A 17,794-nucleotide genomic window follows, 5' to 3' on the forward strand; every position below is an offset into this window, starting at 1 on the left:
AACTCCACAATCTGGGGGTTTTCCTCCACAATTTGGGGATTTTCCTTCACAATTTGGGGGTTTTCCTCCACAATTTGGGGTTTTCCTCCATAATTTGGGGATTTTCCTCCATAATTTGGGGATTTTCCTCCACAATTTGGGGTTTTCCTCCATAATTTGGGGATTTTCCTCCACAATTTGGGGTTTTTCCTCCACAATCTGGGGTTTTCCTCCACAATTTGGGGTTTTTCCTCCACAATTTGGGGTTTTCCTCCACAATTTGGGGTTCCTCCTCCTGCCCCTCAGTACCTGATGGATTTCCCACGTGAGCACAGGGCAGAAATGCTGATGTGGAGCAGGAGGAGCACGTACCTGTGACCAGGGGGTTCTGTTTGAGATAGCTGGGCAGGACGAGCCCAAAGAAGATGGAAAATCCCAGCACGAAGAGATTCCGAGAGGAATTGAGATCGATGAACTGCAGGTTGGACAGACCCACGGCCGTGATCATCCCTGGACACAGAACACCCCAAAAGCAGCTTTTAAGTCTTTTTCCTCAAAAAAAAAACCAAACAACCCAGCAAAATATCCCTGGAGACACCTCCCAGTACATTTGGAATCATTTGTCAGAGAAGTGTGTGGAGTTTTGTTAATAGCACAGCACCTGCTTTTTCTTCTTTTTCCTTTTAATCTGTGTTTTTAGAAACTAGCAAACCTGAGAATCAGTGCACCATGAAACCACATACCACTGCAACCAGAAAGAAAAGATTTTGCAAGATTATTAGGACAGCAGTGTACTCCTTTCTCTGGGAATTTCCTCCTGCTAAGCCGATGTAAAGCACTAACATCACTCTGTATTTCTGAATATTCCTTTGCACAAAAAGACTCTTGAATTACCCAAAACATGCCTGGGGGAGCACGGAGGTTCCTATTATCAAACACCCCTTAGAAGCAGCAAACAAGAAGCCCCTTACCAAAGAGGGTGCAGAAGAGAGCCCCCAGCACGGGGTCGGGCAGCGAGGCGAAGAGCGCGCTGAACTTGCCCACCATGCCCAGCAGCAGCATGAAGGCAGCTCCATACTGGATCACCCTGCGGCTGCCAACCTGCAGGGAAACAGGACAGACAGGGCTCAGGGCTGCCCCAGCCCAGCCCCACACCTGGCTGGTTTATTCTGTCATTTATTGTGTCATTTATTGTGTCATTTATTGTGTCATTTCAGCTCGTTCCTGGCTCCTGTGTGTGTTTCGTTTTGGTGCTGGAGGGTTTGGCTGAACCAAAGCTGCCCCCAGCCCAGCCTCACACCTGGCTGGTTTATTCTGTCATTTATTGTGTCATTTATTGTGTCATTTCAGCTCGTTCCTGGCTCCTGTGTGTGTTTTGTGTTGGTGCTGGAGGGTTTGGCTGCTCTCAGCCCAGCTCAGCCTCCCCAAGCCAGCCCTAAAACCACCTGGGACTGCCACAGACACCAGGAAAGGTGGTGCAAACCACACCAAGGAGAGGTGGCAAATGGAAAATATCAAATCAATTCAGTCTGTTGCTGCCTTGGGACGCTGGAATAAATTAAAGTTCCCAGGTCGTGGAGGGAGGGGCAGGAGTTTTAGGCTTAGATTAGCAGATTTGTGACACCCTCAGAGAGCAGGGCTGAATGCAAATCAGGGCTGTGCTAACACTGAAACCAAGAGCCTGCACTTCCTTCCCAGTTTTATTTTAAGCATTCAGGAGTCAAGCAGGCAGTGGCTCTCTGTGGGGCAGGGGTAGTGGATAAACCTGAAGTTGGTATTTTAACAACTTTTATTGCCATAAGAGGTGCCCCAGGGACAGCAAAAACTCCTTTACACTAAGATGGTTTCTAGAAAAGCCCTTTGCAGGTGCCCTGGTACAGAGCAGCAGGGTTGAAAAAGGAAATATTCATTTGTTCATCAGGAGTGACTGAGCTAAATGAGAGAAATGAGGAACTACAGATCCAACAGGTCTGAGGAGGGGAAAATCCTTCCTTGCCCCCACTGCTCACTGCTGAGCTGCAGGTGAGCTCCTTCCCCTGCAAACAGAGTTCTGCTACACCATCAACTGGATTTACACCAGAATTCAGCTGGCACCTTTCTCTGCTCTTCACAGAAATATTCATTTCTGCAGGGCCACTGAGCTCCTGCCCTGCAGTTCTGCTCCTGCCAGAAACAGGCAAATCCTTTGAAATCCTGCAGGACAGTGACATTTATTTATGTAAACAAATTAAAGCTACTGAAAACATCCCAGGCAGCATTTAGCTCAGGCTCTGTATTCATCCCCAGCACACACACTTATTTTGGAGTGATTATTTTGGAGTGATTATTTTGGAGTGATTATTTTTGAGTGATTATTTTGGAGTGATTATTTTGGAGTGATTATTTTGGAGTGATTATTTTGGAGTGTATCAAATGGTACCTGGAGCCTCCATTCCAGCATCACCACCATGCCAAGAGCTGCTTTAGCCCCAGCTAATCAGAGCTAATTGATCTTGCTCTCATCAAGTAAAACACACACAGTGGCTCAAAGGCTTTGCAGCACCTCCATCCAGCTGAATTTAAATTTAAGTGTAATTACACACCAATTTCAAGGGAGGGAAAAGCCCTGGTGATGCAGCACTGAAGATTTCCTCTCCCAAATGAACAGCAGAGCATCTCTGTGCCAAAATTCAGTCTGGAGCTGAGGAACTGCTGGGTTTTGGGGAATGAATGTGCAGCAGGGGAAATGAGCCCAGCCTGCTGCAGAGCCAGCCTGGGCAGCTCCACTCCCTGCCACAGCTTTCCACTGCTCCAGCATCAAATGCACACTCATTTCTGTGGGCTGCTCATAAAAAAAAGTCTGTTAATTCATCTCAACCCCCGTGAAGAAACAATGGGAAGGGAGCAGAACAGAATAAACCTTTCTTTAAGGGTTTTTTTTCTGAGCAGAACTCTTCTAGGAGGTTTCCATGAGCTGGCTGGTGACTGGTACAGACAGCAGATGGTGCTGTTAGTGCTGAATTGCACCCCAAGGCAGCAGAATCACCCTTTGTGCAGCACAAGGGAGGGCTGAGGACAAACACATCGTTTATGACATGGGATCAGCCCAGGGGATGAGTTACTGCACGTGGAGCACAGACATTTCTATCCTTGCACAAAGGATTTATGGCTCCCACGTTCAACACCCAGCAAGGTGGAGCTATTTACAACACAAATCACTCCTAGCAAAGCTGCTGCTGTTCCTGACCAAGGTTAAATGAACATTATCAGGCAGATCTCCCTGCAGCCAAGGCCTCCCAGCTCAGCCAGGCACAGACCCAGCCCCACACGTGAGCAGAGGAGCTCCTCAAGCACTCACACATCTTTTGTTGAGCAACATCACCAGAAATACATAAACCCCTGAGCCTTAAACCCAAACACTGAGGGTCCTTTTAACCCTGAAATGACCTTGGCTGCAGCCCCTGGGCCAGGGCCATGTCCCAGTACAGACAGAGATAAAGCCCAAGCACCTCACGTTGCATTTTCACATTTTGTGTGTGAGGCATTAAAAAGTCACTTCCTACTGAGGCATTCAAAGCCAAGGCATCCAAAAATCAGCAATTTCTACACAGTTTACAGTGTTTATGCCTCAACTCAAAGCATCCCAGAGCCCTGGAATGTTGCCTGGGTTTTCCAAGAGACAGTTTATGCAGCAGCATCTGCATTATGGGGGATTCTAACTCATTTTACTCTGAATAAATGGATTTTTGAGGTCCTGATGTACAATAATGCATTTCCCTCAGCCAAGAGCTGGTACAGACAGTCAGGTACACTCAGAATGATCTGGGAAGTTTGTGTGCACAGGAATGGAGCAGAATGGTCTCCTGGAAGGGGATAATGAACACAAGGAAAGCACTTCACCTTTGTGATGCCCAGGACCCCAATGTTGGGGCTGGAGGAGGTGGATCCATTCCCTGTCCCAAACACTCCATCCAGAACACAGGAGAGGCCCTCGATGAAAATCCCCCTGGAATGCCAAAGAGAACACAGGAGTTGGCACAGGCACACATTCCCTGGGGGGTGCTGCATGCCACAGGGGCAGCTGCTCCACCATGGAATTACTGCCATTCATGGCTCAAGCTCCAACACACCTGGAAAACACACTGCAGCTCTGTTTCCTGAGCCTTAGATCCCCCCGCTCTTACACTGAGGAAATTGTATTAAAAACTCAAATAAAGCTTCAGAGCTGCTCTGTTTCCAAACCGCACTCCAGGTGATTTTGACAACCCCAATTCCAGAACCAGTTTAGAGCTCTCTTTCCCTGTGGAAACTGCTGGTAACTCCCACAGCCTCCAGCAGGAACAGCACTGGGATTCAAATGTAACAACACAACCCCAGATCCCATTCCCACCCTGCACTTCACACCCTTGGCCCCGGAGTCTGACCCACCTGCACCATCCCACCTCCCATTCCAAAGTGGGGAAAAAACCCCTAAAAAGCCAAGCAGCAGTGAGCTGCAGTGCCTCTGGCTGGGACAGACCTGTTGATGGCGTGGATGGGAGGAGGAGGAGCACAGGAGAGCCTGGCACAGGCGTAGTAGTCGCCGATGGACTCGATGATGCTGGCCACCACGGCGCTCAGCATGCCGATCACGCCCGCCGCCGACACCGTGGGCAGCCCCCACTGGACTGTGGAGAGAGCACAGCTCAGACCCCCTGCCCCAGCACACGGCCTGGCTAGCCAAACCAACACAAACCTGGGGGATTGGAGAGTGGTTGGGGTTGGGAAGGGGTTTTAGGGTCTCTCAGCACTGCCCGGGTCAGCGCTGGTCAGGTCCCCAAGTGTCACAGCCACAGTGCTGCCCACCCCCAGGGATGGGGACTCCAGCACTGCCACAGGGCTGGGCAAGAAATATTCCCCAGTATCACCCTGAGCCTCCCCTGGCATGGCCTGGGGCTGTCCCCTCTCCTCTTGTCCCTGTTCCCTCTCCTCCTGTCCCTGTCCCCTCTCCTCCTGTCCCTCTTCCCTCTCCTCCTGTCCCTGTTCCCTCTCCTCCTGCCCCTGTTCCCTCTCCTCCTGTCCCTGTTCCCTCTCCTTCTGTCCCTGTTCCCTCTCCTCCCATCCCTGTTCCCTAAATCCTCCTGTCCCTGTCCCCTAAATCCTCCTGTCCCTGTCCCCTCTCCTCCTGTCCCTGTTCCCTCTCCTCCCATCCCTGTTCCCTAAATCCTCCTGTCCCTGTCCCCTAAATCCTCCTGTCCCTGTCCCCTCTCCTCCTGTCCCTCTTCCCTCTCCTCCTGTCCCCTACCCCCGTTTGGGCTAAGATCCCAAATCCCCCCGGCTGTCCCCTCCTGTCAGGAGTTGTGCAGAGGCAGAAGTTCCCCCAATCCCATTTTCTCCCTCTGAGCCCCTTCCCAGCTCCACTCCCTGCCCTGGACACGCTGCAGCCCCTCCATGGCCTTGTCCTGAGGGGCCAGAAGTGACCCTGGCACTGAGGGGGCCCAGCACTGCCCCAGGCACTGTTTGTTTGTCTTTGATGGCAACAACAAACTCCCTTCACTCTAACACAGTCTGGCAAGTTCAAGGAGCTGAAAGGAACAAAGGAAAAAAGGCCACACAAACTGCTTTGATCACACTTGGAAAAATCCCAGAGAGCCATAAAACCCCATTAAAAAAAAATTAAAAAAATTCCTCCTGTTCAGGAATCAGGAATTTGAGCTACAGCTTCTGAGAAAACAATCCTGGCCAGTGAGGCAAATGCCACTGTGTTATCATTGCTCCAAAAAGTCCCTTTGGTCACAAGTTTAGTGGAGCAAAGAGGATGGCAACAAGCAGCTCTGATCACTGCACAAACACCTCCCAGCTCCAAATTTTTGTAGTAGAGAAAATAAAGATTAATTTAAGCCTGCAGAAAAGCCTGGCAGGTTTTCCACAGCAATTGCCTCGATGCTTTTATCTCTTTGAAATAGATGAGCCTCCTGCAACAAAGGATCTTCAGCCACACAGGAGTGAATGAACCTCCCAAACACAAACGGGCTGATCAGGGTGGGGAAGTTTTCCTCCTCTCCTTTCCCAAAAGCTTCTGTTCTTCATCTGCTCCTTTAGAAGTGGTTTTTTTTTTAAACCAAAGCATATGCAAAACCACAATGAAGCTGCCTCATCACCATGTGGTGGCATGGCTGATAATTCCTGTATTTCTATTCTAAAATAATATGATTCCCTAATTACCCTGGTAATTTCTGAAGGGTGAGCCAGTTGTGCAACCTCACACCATAAACCCAGCCTTTAACAGCTTTAAACCTAGAGGTGGCCAACATAAAAATACACCCAAAACACTGTGTGAAGTGTTTGGTGCCCTCCTGTAAATGATTTCATTGCTCTCTGATAAGCAGGGCCTGGCATTCCCTGACTTGCCCGTGCCAGCAGTGCCTTGGCAAGTCAGGGCATCTTCTGCCAGGAACTCCTGTGCTCAGCCAGGAATGGGTGTGTTTGGGGCAGGGAGGGTGTGTTTGGGCAGCAGCCTGGGAGGAACTGCCCAGGAGTGATTCTTCAGACAGTGAGAGCCAGGGACTGCAGCAGAGCTGTGAGAACCTGTCCCTGGCACTGGGACTGAGGAACCAGCCAGCCTTCATCTCCATGGCAGGGGGCAGTCACTTGGCATCAGGAGAGTCACCCAGAGCAACCCTGCACACTGCAGCTCCAGAACCTCAGCCTGCCTTGGGTGACACCTTAAGGTATCAGCTGAGGAGAAAAAAAAACCAAAAAAACACAATTTTTTGTGCAGCAGACAATGAGAGTGGTGTGTGCTAGGACTGTGGGATGGCTTGGACTGGGAGGGACCCTCAGAGCCACCAGCAGGGACCTCTCCCACTGTCCCAGGCTGCTCCAAGCCCTGTCCAGCCTGGGACACTGCCAGGGATGGGTCATCCAAGCACCCAAAGGTTATGGAATAAACTACTGAGAGAGAGCCAGCAGAGCTGTGGAACAGGAGGAGTGACCCTGCTGGGTCTGGGGAACCAGGGTTATGGAATAAATCACTGAGAGAGCCAGCAGAGCTGTGGAACAGGAGGAATGGCACTGCTGGGCTCTGGGGAACCAGGGCTATAGAATAAACCACTGAGAAAAAGCAGAACTGTGGAGCAGGAGTGACCCTGCTGAGTTCTGGGGAGCCAGGGCTATGGAATAAACCACTGAGAGAGAGCCAGCAGAGCTCTGGAACAGGAGGAGTGACCCTGCTGGGGCTGGGGAATCAGGGCTATGGAATAAACCCCAGGCAGAGGCAGGAGGATGTGGAACACGAGGAGTGACTCTGCTGGGTCTGGGGAATCAGGGCTATGGAATAAACCCCAGGCAGAGGCAGCAGCCTGTGGAACACGAGGAGTGACTCTGCTGGGTTCTGGGGAACCAGAGCAATGGCCCTGCTGGGTTCTGGGGAAGCAGGACTAAGAAATAAACCCCAGCCAGAGGGAGCAGGCTGTGGAACAGCAGCAATGACCCTGCTGGGTTCTGGGGAACCAGAGGAATCACCCTACTGGGTTCTGGGGAACCAGAGCTAAGGAACCAACCCCAGGCAGAGGCAGCAGGCTGTGCCCAGCAGCAATGGCCCTGCTGGGTTCTGGGGAACCAGGACTAAGGAATAAATCACTGAGAGCCAGCAGAGCTGTGGAACATGAGGAATGGCCCTGCTAGGTTCTGGGGAGCCAGAGCAATGGCCCTGCTAGGTTCTGGGGAGCCAGAGCAATGGCCCTGCTGGGTTCTGGGGAACCAGGACTAAGGAATAAATCACTGAGAGCCAGCAGAGCTGTGGAACATGAGGAATGGCACTGCTGGGTTCTGGGGAGCCAGGGCTAAGAAATAAACCCCAGACAAAGGCAGCAGAGCTGTGGAACAGGGGGAATGGCCCTGCTGGGTTCTGAGGAACCAGAGCAATGGCCCTGCTGGGTTCTGGGGAAGCAGAGGAATCACCCTGCTGGGTTCTGGGGAGCCAGGGCTAAGAAATAAACCCCAGACAAAGGCAGCAGAGCTGTGGAACAGGGGGAATGGCCCTGCTGGGTTCTGAGGAACCAGAGCAATGGCCCTGCTGGGTTCTGGGGAGCCAGGACCAAGGAACCAAGCCCAGGCAGAGGCAGCAGGCCGTGCCCAGCAGCAGTGCCCCGAGGGCCCCGGGGCAAACACTTACAGGGGTAGGGCACCTTGAACCAGGGGGCCACCAGCAGCACGCCGCGGCGCGCGTCCGTGCGCGCGTAGAAGCCGTACTTGGAGCTGTCCGGGGGGAACACGTCTGTCACCGTGAAGATGAAGCACAGCAGCCAGGACACCAGGATGGCCAGGATGATCTGGGGACACGAGCACACGGGGGGGCAGTGAGCTCACAGCTCCTGCTGGGGGGGGCTGCACAGCCTGAGCTGGGGGAAAGGGACCTGTGGGAGGTGTGGGGGCTTGGGAGGAGGTATGGTATGGTATTGTATGGTATGGATTTGTGTGGAAAAGACATGCCATGTACAGATTCTGCATGGATTTGTATGGAAAAGACATGCCATGTACAGATTCTGCATGGATTTGTACCAAAAAGACATGCCATGTACAGATACTGCATGGATTTGTGTGGAAAAGACATGCCATGTACAGATACTGCATGGATTTGTACCAAAAAGACATGCCATGTACAGATACTGCATGGATTTGTGTGGAAAAGACATGCCATGTACAGATACTGCATGGATTTGTACCAAAAAGACATGCCATGTACAGATACTCAATGCAAATAGTATGCAAAATACATACTGTATGTAAATAGTATGTAAAATACATATTATATATAGATATTGTATGTATTTGTATGTAAATTATTTATTATATATACTGTATGTATTTGTATGTAAAATATGTATTATATAGATACTGTATGTAAACAGTATGTAAAATATCTACTATAGATACTGTATTTGAATGTAAAATACATATTACATACAGATACTGTATGTAGATAGTATGTGAAATACTACATGCAGATTATGTATATGTGTAAAATACATATTATGTATAAATCTGGTATGCAAAATACTATGTATAGATACTGTATGTAAAACAATACTATATATCGTATATTATTATGTAAAATACATATTATACATAAATACTGTATCTCAATTGTATGTAAATACATACTATATGTAGATGTTGCATGTAAATTGTATGTAAAACACATACTATATCTACTTTGAGATAAATGCTGATTTAGAAATGTTATGGGACAGCACAGATGTTGTTGAGAGGGAAATGGATGGAAGAAAGTTTTAAGGGATGGTTTTGTAAGTAAGATGAGGTATTCTGGAGAAACAGAATTATGAAAAGTGAATTGCAGTAGGATTTGTGAGGGGCAGTTTTAGGTGAGGTATTTATAGTACAGTGTGGTAAAAAGTTAATAGTTAAGAAATGTTTCTAGTGTTTTGTCTGATTTGTTGGGCAACAGCCTTTTTCTAACCCAAAAATAAAATAATTAAAACCATTTTCCCCTGTGTGCACGAAGTTCCCTTCCCCTCTGCCCTCCCCTCCCCATCAGTCCCCCAGCTCCTCAGCACAGCCACAAAATCTGAATATTTCCTGTGGCCAGTAATCCATTACATTCCAATAAATCCATTAAAGATTTATCTCACCTTTGTGAGTAATCTATTGTGAAGAAAAATCAAAACCAACACCCCCCGCTCCCAAAACAGAATTTTAATTTTTTTTTTTTTTTTGCTAAAGGAAGAACCAGTTCAACGACTTACAGGGAACATCTTGAAAAGCTGCAGCCTGTATGCTGTCCATCCTTTCTTGGATTTATAAATGGGCAAGGGAAATTTGACATTTCTGGCATACTGGGAGAACAACAATACTAGGAAAATAGTCCTGAGGAAAAAAAAGGAGGATGAGGAGGGTGGGACAAGAGAGAAATGTTATCAGCACCAATAGATGATAAATTCTTTTTAGCACAAACCTTTGGAAGCAGAACATAAATGCAGATTTTCAATTTGAGCAGAAGACAAGGCAGCAAAATGATTAAAATTGTTATTCCTCAAATGCCAAAAGAATTTGAATTCTAAAGTTCTGCAAAACTCAGCAAGGAGATAAATGGATCAGAGACAGGCCCAGACTGAGGGGGAATTTCAGTTTAAATTCCTGTGCTGCCCCTTCCTTGCTCCCAGCTCCACCTGTGGGCCAGGCTTTGTGTGAAGCACAAAACCTGCTGCCAGCACCTGGCAAGAGACAGCAGAACTGTAAAAACAGATTTCTACATTTCAGAATTTGCATCCAACTCCAAAGCACGTAGAGAAATTTGTGTCAGGGAAATTTTTCTGTTCTTAAGAATCCATTTTTTAAATATTAATCTTTCATTATTTAGCTGCAAACAAAGAAAAATGGAGCCCAAGCCCCAAGATTTGCTGCCAGTGCAGTCCATCAGTATCAAATGTCTCAATTATTAAGCATTACTCCCACTAATGAAACTGCCAAGCTCCTCTAGACATTAAACATTATTTTTACAGCTAAAATAAGCCCCCACTGCCCAGAAAAATCAGCAGCCAGGGCATGTTGCTCAATTGTGAAGGAGCAATTCTCAATTCTCAACCCAGCTCTGCTCTGCAAGGGCCTCCCAGAGGCTGGAGCTGTGTGAGGAGGCAAAGCTCTGCTGAAATCTGAGATTATGTTTTTATCAGCTGACTTGAAAAATAAAAAGAGGATTGTCAGCCTCTCTTCTGCCCCGGATCAGACACAAACCAGTTTTGCTCTCCCTCAGTCTCCAGGAAAAGGAGGAGCATTTACAGCCCTCAGCAGTGCAGGAGAAAAGCAAAAAGCACATTGCATCCATGCAGGAAACCCCAGAATCCCCCCAGAATCCATCATGGAATCCTCCCTCCCACACCCTGAGGACAGAGAGCTTTGGATTTGATTTAGCACCGAGCTGTAAAAAATCCAATATTCAATTATTGCAGTGGATTTCCCATTGGCAGAGGGGCTGTGAAACAGCACCAAACCCTTGGATGCCCCAGGAAAATCTGGAGAAACAGGCAAAGCCCAACTCAGGAATAATTGACAAATATCAGTGCAAGTGTCTGGTGGAATAAAGCACCTACAGAATAAGTTAAGTCAGGAAATTGGGAATCCTGCAGTTCCCAGCTGATCCTGCAGGGCCAGGGAGAAATGCAGGACCTTGATCTCCTCAGAACATCCAGGACAATTCCAGCAGCCACATCTCCCAGGGCTGCAGTCACTCCTGATGGCTCCCCACAGCTGGAGCTGTTTTGAACCACCCAGTGCCCATTTCTGCATGGCAGAAGCCAGCAATACTTTATTGATGGCTAACATTTAAATCCCACTCCTCAATCGATTTATTTTTTTCTCCATCTGCAAAGATGTCAACTTTAATTACACGTTTCCATGTCCAATTCAAAGATGTGCTTCATTCATTTAATGGTAGCCCCAACTTGCACAGAAATTCATTTTGCAGACAAATAAAACGTTCCTTTGGATCAGCTGCTTAATACAATAGAATCACAAAAATACTCCTGATGCCAACATGCAAGATAAAAGAGAATTAAAGAGCCCTTTTAATCATAAGCTGCACTTACAGAATACTTTACATGTTCAAAGCACTGTGCAAACAGATTAGTGAGATCACAATCTGATCTCACCAAGGCATTCCTCCTGCTCCCAGGGCCAGCACAGTTGGGTGCTGCACATGGAGCTGCTCCAGCCTCTTTTCTCCCAAAAATGGGGTTTACATTAACTGCTTCACCCTCTGCTCTCCCTAAAATGGGGTTTTACATGGAACTGCTTTACCCTCCTGTTCCCCTAAAATGGGGTTTACATGAACTGCTCCAGCCTCTTTTCTCCCCAAAAATGGGGTTTCATATGGAATTGCTCCAGCCTTTTCTCCCTAAAATGGGGTTTCCAGCCTCATTTGCTCTTACCCACACGGGGATCTTTTGTCTTCATTTAATTTCATTTCCCTCACTTATTCCTTTTCATTCTTTCATTTCCCTGGCTCCTGCATCTGATGGCACACACACCCCAGGCCCTGAAATTCCCTCTAAAGCTTTTTGTCCCCTGGCAGGATCTCTGCTGATGGCTCAGCCTCTGCTGGTGTTGATGGCAGTATCTGTGCCCTCTGCCATCACACACATGAACTCCTCTTGGGCACAGGTAACCAAACCAGTGCCAGTGGCAGAGGGACCAGCAGCAGTGGGGTTCAGCTGCTGCTGCAGGAGAGGGAGCAGGCAATGCCAGCCCAGAAACACAAACTGTTTAAAGCATTTCATCTCCCTGGTGTTCTGCTAAATCAGCTTTTCTACAGCACTCAACTCCACCCAGACAATGGCTCCTGCTCTAGAAAATTCTGCTCTCCACACCTCATTTTTGGCCACTGTCCCTTCCTCTCTCCTCGAGCTCACATTATCATGGAATGGTTTGGGTTGGAAGGAACCTTAAAGCCCATCCAGGCCCATGAAGGAGCCGTGGGCAGGGACACCTTCCACCGCCCCAGGCTGCTCCAAACCAACCTGGCCTTGGGCACCACAGCTTCTCTGGGGCCTCCCCACCCTCCCAGGGAAGGATTTCAGGGAAGAAGCAGGGCAAAGCTTCAGGCAACCCCCCTGAACTGCTCTGTCCTTGTTCCCACATTTCCAGCTGACCATATCCAGACTCTGGGTGTTTCTCATGGTGTTTGTTCCTCATGGTGTTGTATCTCAGGGTGTTTGTTTCTGATCGTGTGTGTTCCTCACGGTGTGTGTCCCTCAGGGTGTTTGTGTGTCTCTCAGGGTGTTTGTGTGTCCCTCAGGGTGTTTGTGTGTCTCTCAGGGTGTTTGTGTGTCCCTCAGGGTGTTTCTCAGGCTGTTTGTTTCTCAGGGTGTTTCTCATGGTGTGTGTCCCTCAGGGTGTGTGTCCCTCAGGGTGTTTGTGTGTCCCTCAGGGTGTGTGTTTCTCATGGTGTTTGTCTTTCAGGGTGTTTGTCTCTCACGGCGTATGTTTCTCAGGGTGTTTCTCATGGTGTTTATCTCTCATGGTGTGTGTTTCCCAGGTGTTTCTCATGGTGTCTGTCTCTCATGGTGTTTCTCAGGGTGTTTCTCTCTCAGGGTGTCTGTCTCTGTCCATGAAGGAGCCGTGGGCAGGGACACCTTCCACCGCCCCAGGCTGCTCCAAACCAACCTGGCCTTGGGCACCTCAGCTGCTCTGGGGCCTCCCCACCCTCCCAGGGAAGGATTTCAGGGAAGAAGCAGGGCAAAGCTTCAGGCAACCCCCCTGAACTGCTCTGTCCTTGTTCCCACATTTCCAGCTGACCTCATCCAGACTCTGGGTGTTTCTCATGGTGTTTGTTCCTCATGGTGTTGTATCTCAGGGTGTTTGTTTCTGATCGTGTGTGTTCCTCATGGTGTGTGTCTCTCAGGGTGTTTGTGTGTCTCTCAGGGTGTTTGTGTGTCCCTCAGGGTGTTTCTCAGGCTGTTTGTTTCTCAGGGTGTTTCTCATGGTGTGTGTCCCTCAGGGTGTGTGTCCCTCAGGGTGTTTGTGTGTCCCTCAGGGTGTTTCTCAGGCTGTTTGTTTCTCAGGGTGTTTCTCATGGTGTCTCTCTCTCAGGGTGTCTGTCTCTCAGGGTGCCTGTCTCTCAGGGTGTTTCTCAGGGTGTTTCTCAGGGTGTGTCTCTCTCAGGGTGTTTCTCTCTCAGGGTGTCTGTCTCTCAGGGTGTCTGTCTCTCAGGGTGTGTGTCTCTCAGGGTGTTTCTCAGGGTGTGTGTCTCTCAGGGTGTTTCTCCCCACCCACAGCACCAATGCAGCCCCGCTGCCTCCAGCTTCCCCCAGCCCCCCAAACCCCCGCGTGCCCAGCAGGAAACAGGGTACTCACAGCATGGCGATGCCCCAGTGCTTGCCAGCTCTCTCCCCAGCAGCCTGGAAGCCCGAGAGGCCGATGAGGGCCACGGTGGGGGTGATGGTCAGGGGCCCGATGTAGCGCAGCAGGGCCCCGGGCAGCCCCAGCAGCCCGATCACCACCTCGATCAGCGAGGACATGATGATGGCACCTTGGATCTGAACACACAACAGGGCAGAGAGGCAGCTCAGTGCCATCTGACAGGCAAAACCCTTTGTTTTTCTGCTCTGGATTACAAACTGCAGTTAAAAGAATTCAGTGACACAGAAGAACTCAGCAAAAAAAAAAAAAAAAATTTTTTTCCCGTCATAAAACAGCTCATTATGTTTAAGTGACTTATTGCTTTAAAGCATAACACTTATGGTTTTCTCCACAAAACTATTACACAACAGACCAGTGGGCCAGTCTGGAAGCTGTGTGGAAAGCACATCACACTGTCAGACAGGAGACCTGGGGTCCAGGCTAACCTTTAAGCTCTCAGATCGAACGGCAAGGGTTGGTGCGCCACGAGGTGATGCTCCTAGCTCCTAGGGGCAGAGTGTGTGCTGCATTGGTCACAAGTGCTCCTTAGAAGCTGGATTAGAGCAGCGTTGTGGTCTCAGGAGACTGTCAGCCCTCTTGGCTGCAGGGCTCTTGGCAGGATGTAGCTATGGTTTGAACATGGGGAAGAGAGAGGGGTTGTTTTTAATTAAGAAAAAGTTGGCAGCCCAAAGCAACGGGATGGGAGATCAATTCCATGACACACGCCTTCATTTGGACTACTCTAGCTGCCACCCTGGCGTGGCACAGCCCTCAGCCTGCCCTGCAGGGCACCACGATTCACACGGAGTGGAGAAGGAGCTCCAGGTATTTCAAAAGTCTTTGGGGAGAATCGACCTCTTATCAAAGAGTCTCCAACTCAATGCACTTGGGAAGGAAGCAGATTTCCTAACTGCAGATTCACCTTCCAGGGCCAGCCCCACTGCACAGGACAGCAGGCAAGGGGCCTGGCAGCAGCTGAACTGCTGCCAGCGAGCACAAATCAGGCTTACAAGAAGAGTTTTCATCTCCCTTGAGCATTTCAGCTTTTGGGATGTGGTAACTAACTCCTGGTATTTGCTGTCCAGCAATGAACGGGTGGAAAAGATGAAGACTTCCATGAAATGAGTAAAGGGATATATTCAAATGGAGATCGCAGTGACACGAGAAATTACCAACTTAAAGACAAGAACACACAGATGATCCAAGCGAGGAACTTAACTGGAGCAGGAGAGTGAGAGCAAAGCAAGTCCCACATTACCTCTCGTATGCGGGGGTACCAGATGTGCTCCGTGTGCAGCAGCTCTGCTGTTCCGTTTGCAACTGTTACATCTTCCAAAAGGGACAAAAAAGGGGATTTCTTTTATTGCCCAGCCACTCTGCCACCGTTCCACACAAACCAAATCCCTCCCCAGGCTGCCAAAGGAGCCCCAGTTCACACAGAGAGCAAGTTCTGCTCAATGAAGGCCAAGAACCAACCCCTCGCTTCTCCCTCTGCTCCCAAATTCCCAGCAACCAGGGTTCCAGCAGGAACACGCCCTGATTTCCACACAGAAAGGTCAATCTCCCCATTCCAGTGGGGAATTACTCAGCTGCACCCCAGGGATCCCAAACTCCAGTGCCTGCTGCTCCCCAGTGGAGGTCACTGAAGGGGCTGACCCAGGGACAGCCCCACCTGGCAGCTTTGGGAGGTGAAAAGGTGCAGCAGGAAGGTGCAGCAAAGCTCTTTTTGACAACCTGGAGTCCTGGGGAAAACGGCTTTGCCACCCAGGGTTACCAGAAAGTTTCTTTCAACGAGCTGGGTGTTAATCACACTTTGAATGTGAGTAAACAGAGATGTATATAATAGAAATTAAATTATTAGAGAGTCCAAAGGAGCCCTGGGAAGAGCTCCAGGCAGGAGTGAGCAGCCTGATTATTCCCTGTGCTGCTGCTTCCCACTGCCCACAGCCTTGGTAATGAATAACCACCCCTCACTGAGCAGAAAACTGCCAGAGTCATTTCCAGTCCAACCCAAAGCAAAAGCTCCCATCCCAACCAGGATCTCTTCCCTCTGAAGCTCAAACCTCCCAGGATGACGACAGCAGCAGAGAGAGAGTGAAAAAGAACATCCAAATCTTGTCAAAACCTGTCAGGTATGACTTCAGCAGGGGAAAATCCTGGTCTGGAGGTGATGCTGTACATTGCTCAAACTCCCTCCCACTCACAACTTCAAAGGTTCACTTGGACTCGCTGTTTCCAAATGTTTGGAACATTATGGGAAGGAACACTTGCAGATGTAAATGAACAGGAGAATTACTTGGTGCCACAGTTACAGCTCCTTTTCAACGTTTTGGTATTAAAAAAATCCCCAGAAACAGAACTCCACAAGGGCATTTTGGGCATCTTCTGTGGCAGAGTATTTTAACACTGTAAAAAGAGAGGCTTTCCATATTCCCTGCTCATTACTCCCAGTTTTTATAGCAGAAGCTGTGGCAGCTGCACTCCACGTGACCTGGCCCATTTGTCACTTCAACCTGAACAAGGATAAACAACAATTACCTGTGTTATTGCACTTCCACTTCTCCAGAGAGAGGATTGCTCTGGCAGGTGCTAAGAATGCAAAAGCGCTGGCTTGGAACAGGGGTAACCTGGTGGGGAGGGAGAGGAGAGATGTGACAGTCTGTGGGGTCCCTGCAGTGGGTGGGCACTCAAACCACCCCTCACTGAGTTATTACACTGGGAAACAAGAGGATTCCTCACCAAAAACAGCCCAGTCAGAGGAATACAGAGAGCCAAAGAGCTGACAGCACCTGCCTGGAGGTGTCAGCCAGGTGACTCCAGGGGCCAGGCTGTGACAGCAGACAGGGACACAGGTGGACACTGAGCTGGGGGAGCAGAGTGCTGCAGGTGCAGCTTTACCATCCCAGCACAGGAACTGTGCTCTCAAGGTGCAGTTTTTACCATCCCAGCACATGGAACTGTGCTCTCAAGGTGCAGTTTTTACCATCCCAGCACAGAACACTCTATGGAGGTTCATTTTTACCATCCCAGCACAAAACAGCTCTCTCAAGGTGCAGTTTTACCATCCCAGCAGAGAACACTCTCTGGAGGTGCAGTTTTACCCTCCCAACACAGGAACTGCTCTCTCAAGGTTCATTTTTACCCTTCCAGCACAGAACACTCTCTGGAGGTGCAGTTTTAACCATCCCAGCACAGAACACTCTCTGGAGGTGCAGTTTTAACCATCCCAGCACAGAACACTCTCTGGAGGTGCAGTTTTACCCTCCCACCACAAGAACTCTCTCAAGTGCAGCCTGCAGGCTCCATCCCTCCCCTCTGCATGCCTCTGAGCACACTCACTGTGGAGTGCATGTGTCAGTAAGTGCTGGGCTGATGGCAGCAGATTAGATGTTCCCAGTGGTTGCCACCAATAAATACAAACACCACAAGAATTTCAAGATGACATTCTCAGCATTGGTGTTTATACTTCCCAAAAGGTTTCAAGACCTGAAGAGAGCAGGTATGAATTTACTGACCTCACTGCACCTTGTGTAACAAATATCCCAACATCACTGAACTGCAGATGCACTCTGAACTGCTCTACAAATATTGCCATGAATGCACTGCCAGGAGATTCCCTTTAACAGGAGATCCCAAGGTGTGACACGGGGAATGAGGGCAGGAAAAAACTGCTCAGGTTCAGGTGAAGATCAGGAAATGCTCTCAGGAGGAGAAGTGTGGGGGGAAATGGTGTACAGTGAGCACAGGAATCAAACTCAGCCTTGTTATTAATGGGAGCTGCCAAGGTCACAGCAGTTTGGGTCATGGGCAATTTCAGAGCCACCAAATGTTGAAAAGTGCATTGGAAACTCCAATTTCATGAAGTCCATGAGCCATCCAAGCACGGCTGGGTGGTCAGAACCCCCCTGGGAGCTCCTCCCTGCAGAAATGCCAGCTCTGT

General features: G+C 49.3%; 1 protein-coding gene across 2 annotated transcripts in view; it reads right to left on the reverse strand.

The window, feature by feature from the left end:
* Window positions 1-17,794, reverse strand: part of SLC23A2 (solute carrier family 23 member 2) — a 53,613-nt gene that overhangs the window by 7,415 nt on the left and 28,404 nt on the right. For both annotated transcript variants that reach the window (XM_039711938.1, XM_039711939.1), the window contains exons 6-14: window positions 16,393-16,481; window positions 15,113-15,183; window positions 13,810-13,991; window positions 9,705-9,825; window positions 8,114-8,270; window positions 4,478-4,625; window positions 3,859-3,964; window positions 951-1,080; window positions 352-489 (exon numbers count right to left, since the gene is read on the reverse strand). In XM_039711938.1, coding sequence (XP_039567872.1) covers window positions 352-489; window positions 951-1,080; window positions 3,859-3,964; window positions 4,478-4,625; window positions 8,114-8,270; window positions 9,705-9,825; window positions 13,810-13,991; window positions 15,113-15,183; window positions 16,393-16,481 — 1,142 coding nt within the window. The remainder of the gene's footprint in view (window positions 1-351; window positions 490-950; window positions 1,081-3,858; window positions 3,965-4,477; window positions 4,626-8,113; window positions 8,271-9,704; window positions 9,826-13,809; window positions 13,992-15,112; window positions 15,184-16,392; window positions 16,482-17,794) is intronic.

Source organism: Passer montanus, unplaced genomic scaffold (genome assembly GCF_014805655.1).
Source record: "Passer montanus isolate IOZ18808 unplaced genomic scaffold, ASM1480565v1 scaffold256, whole genome shotgun sequence".
NCBI lineage: Eukaryota > Metazoa > Chordata > Aves > Passeriformes > Passeridae > Passer > Passer montanus.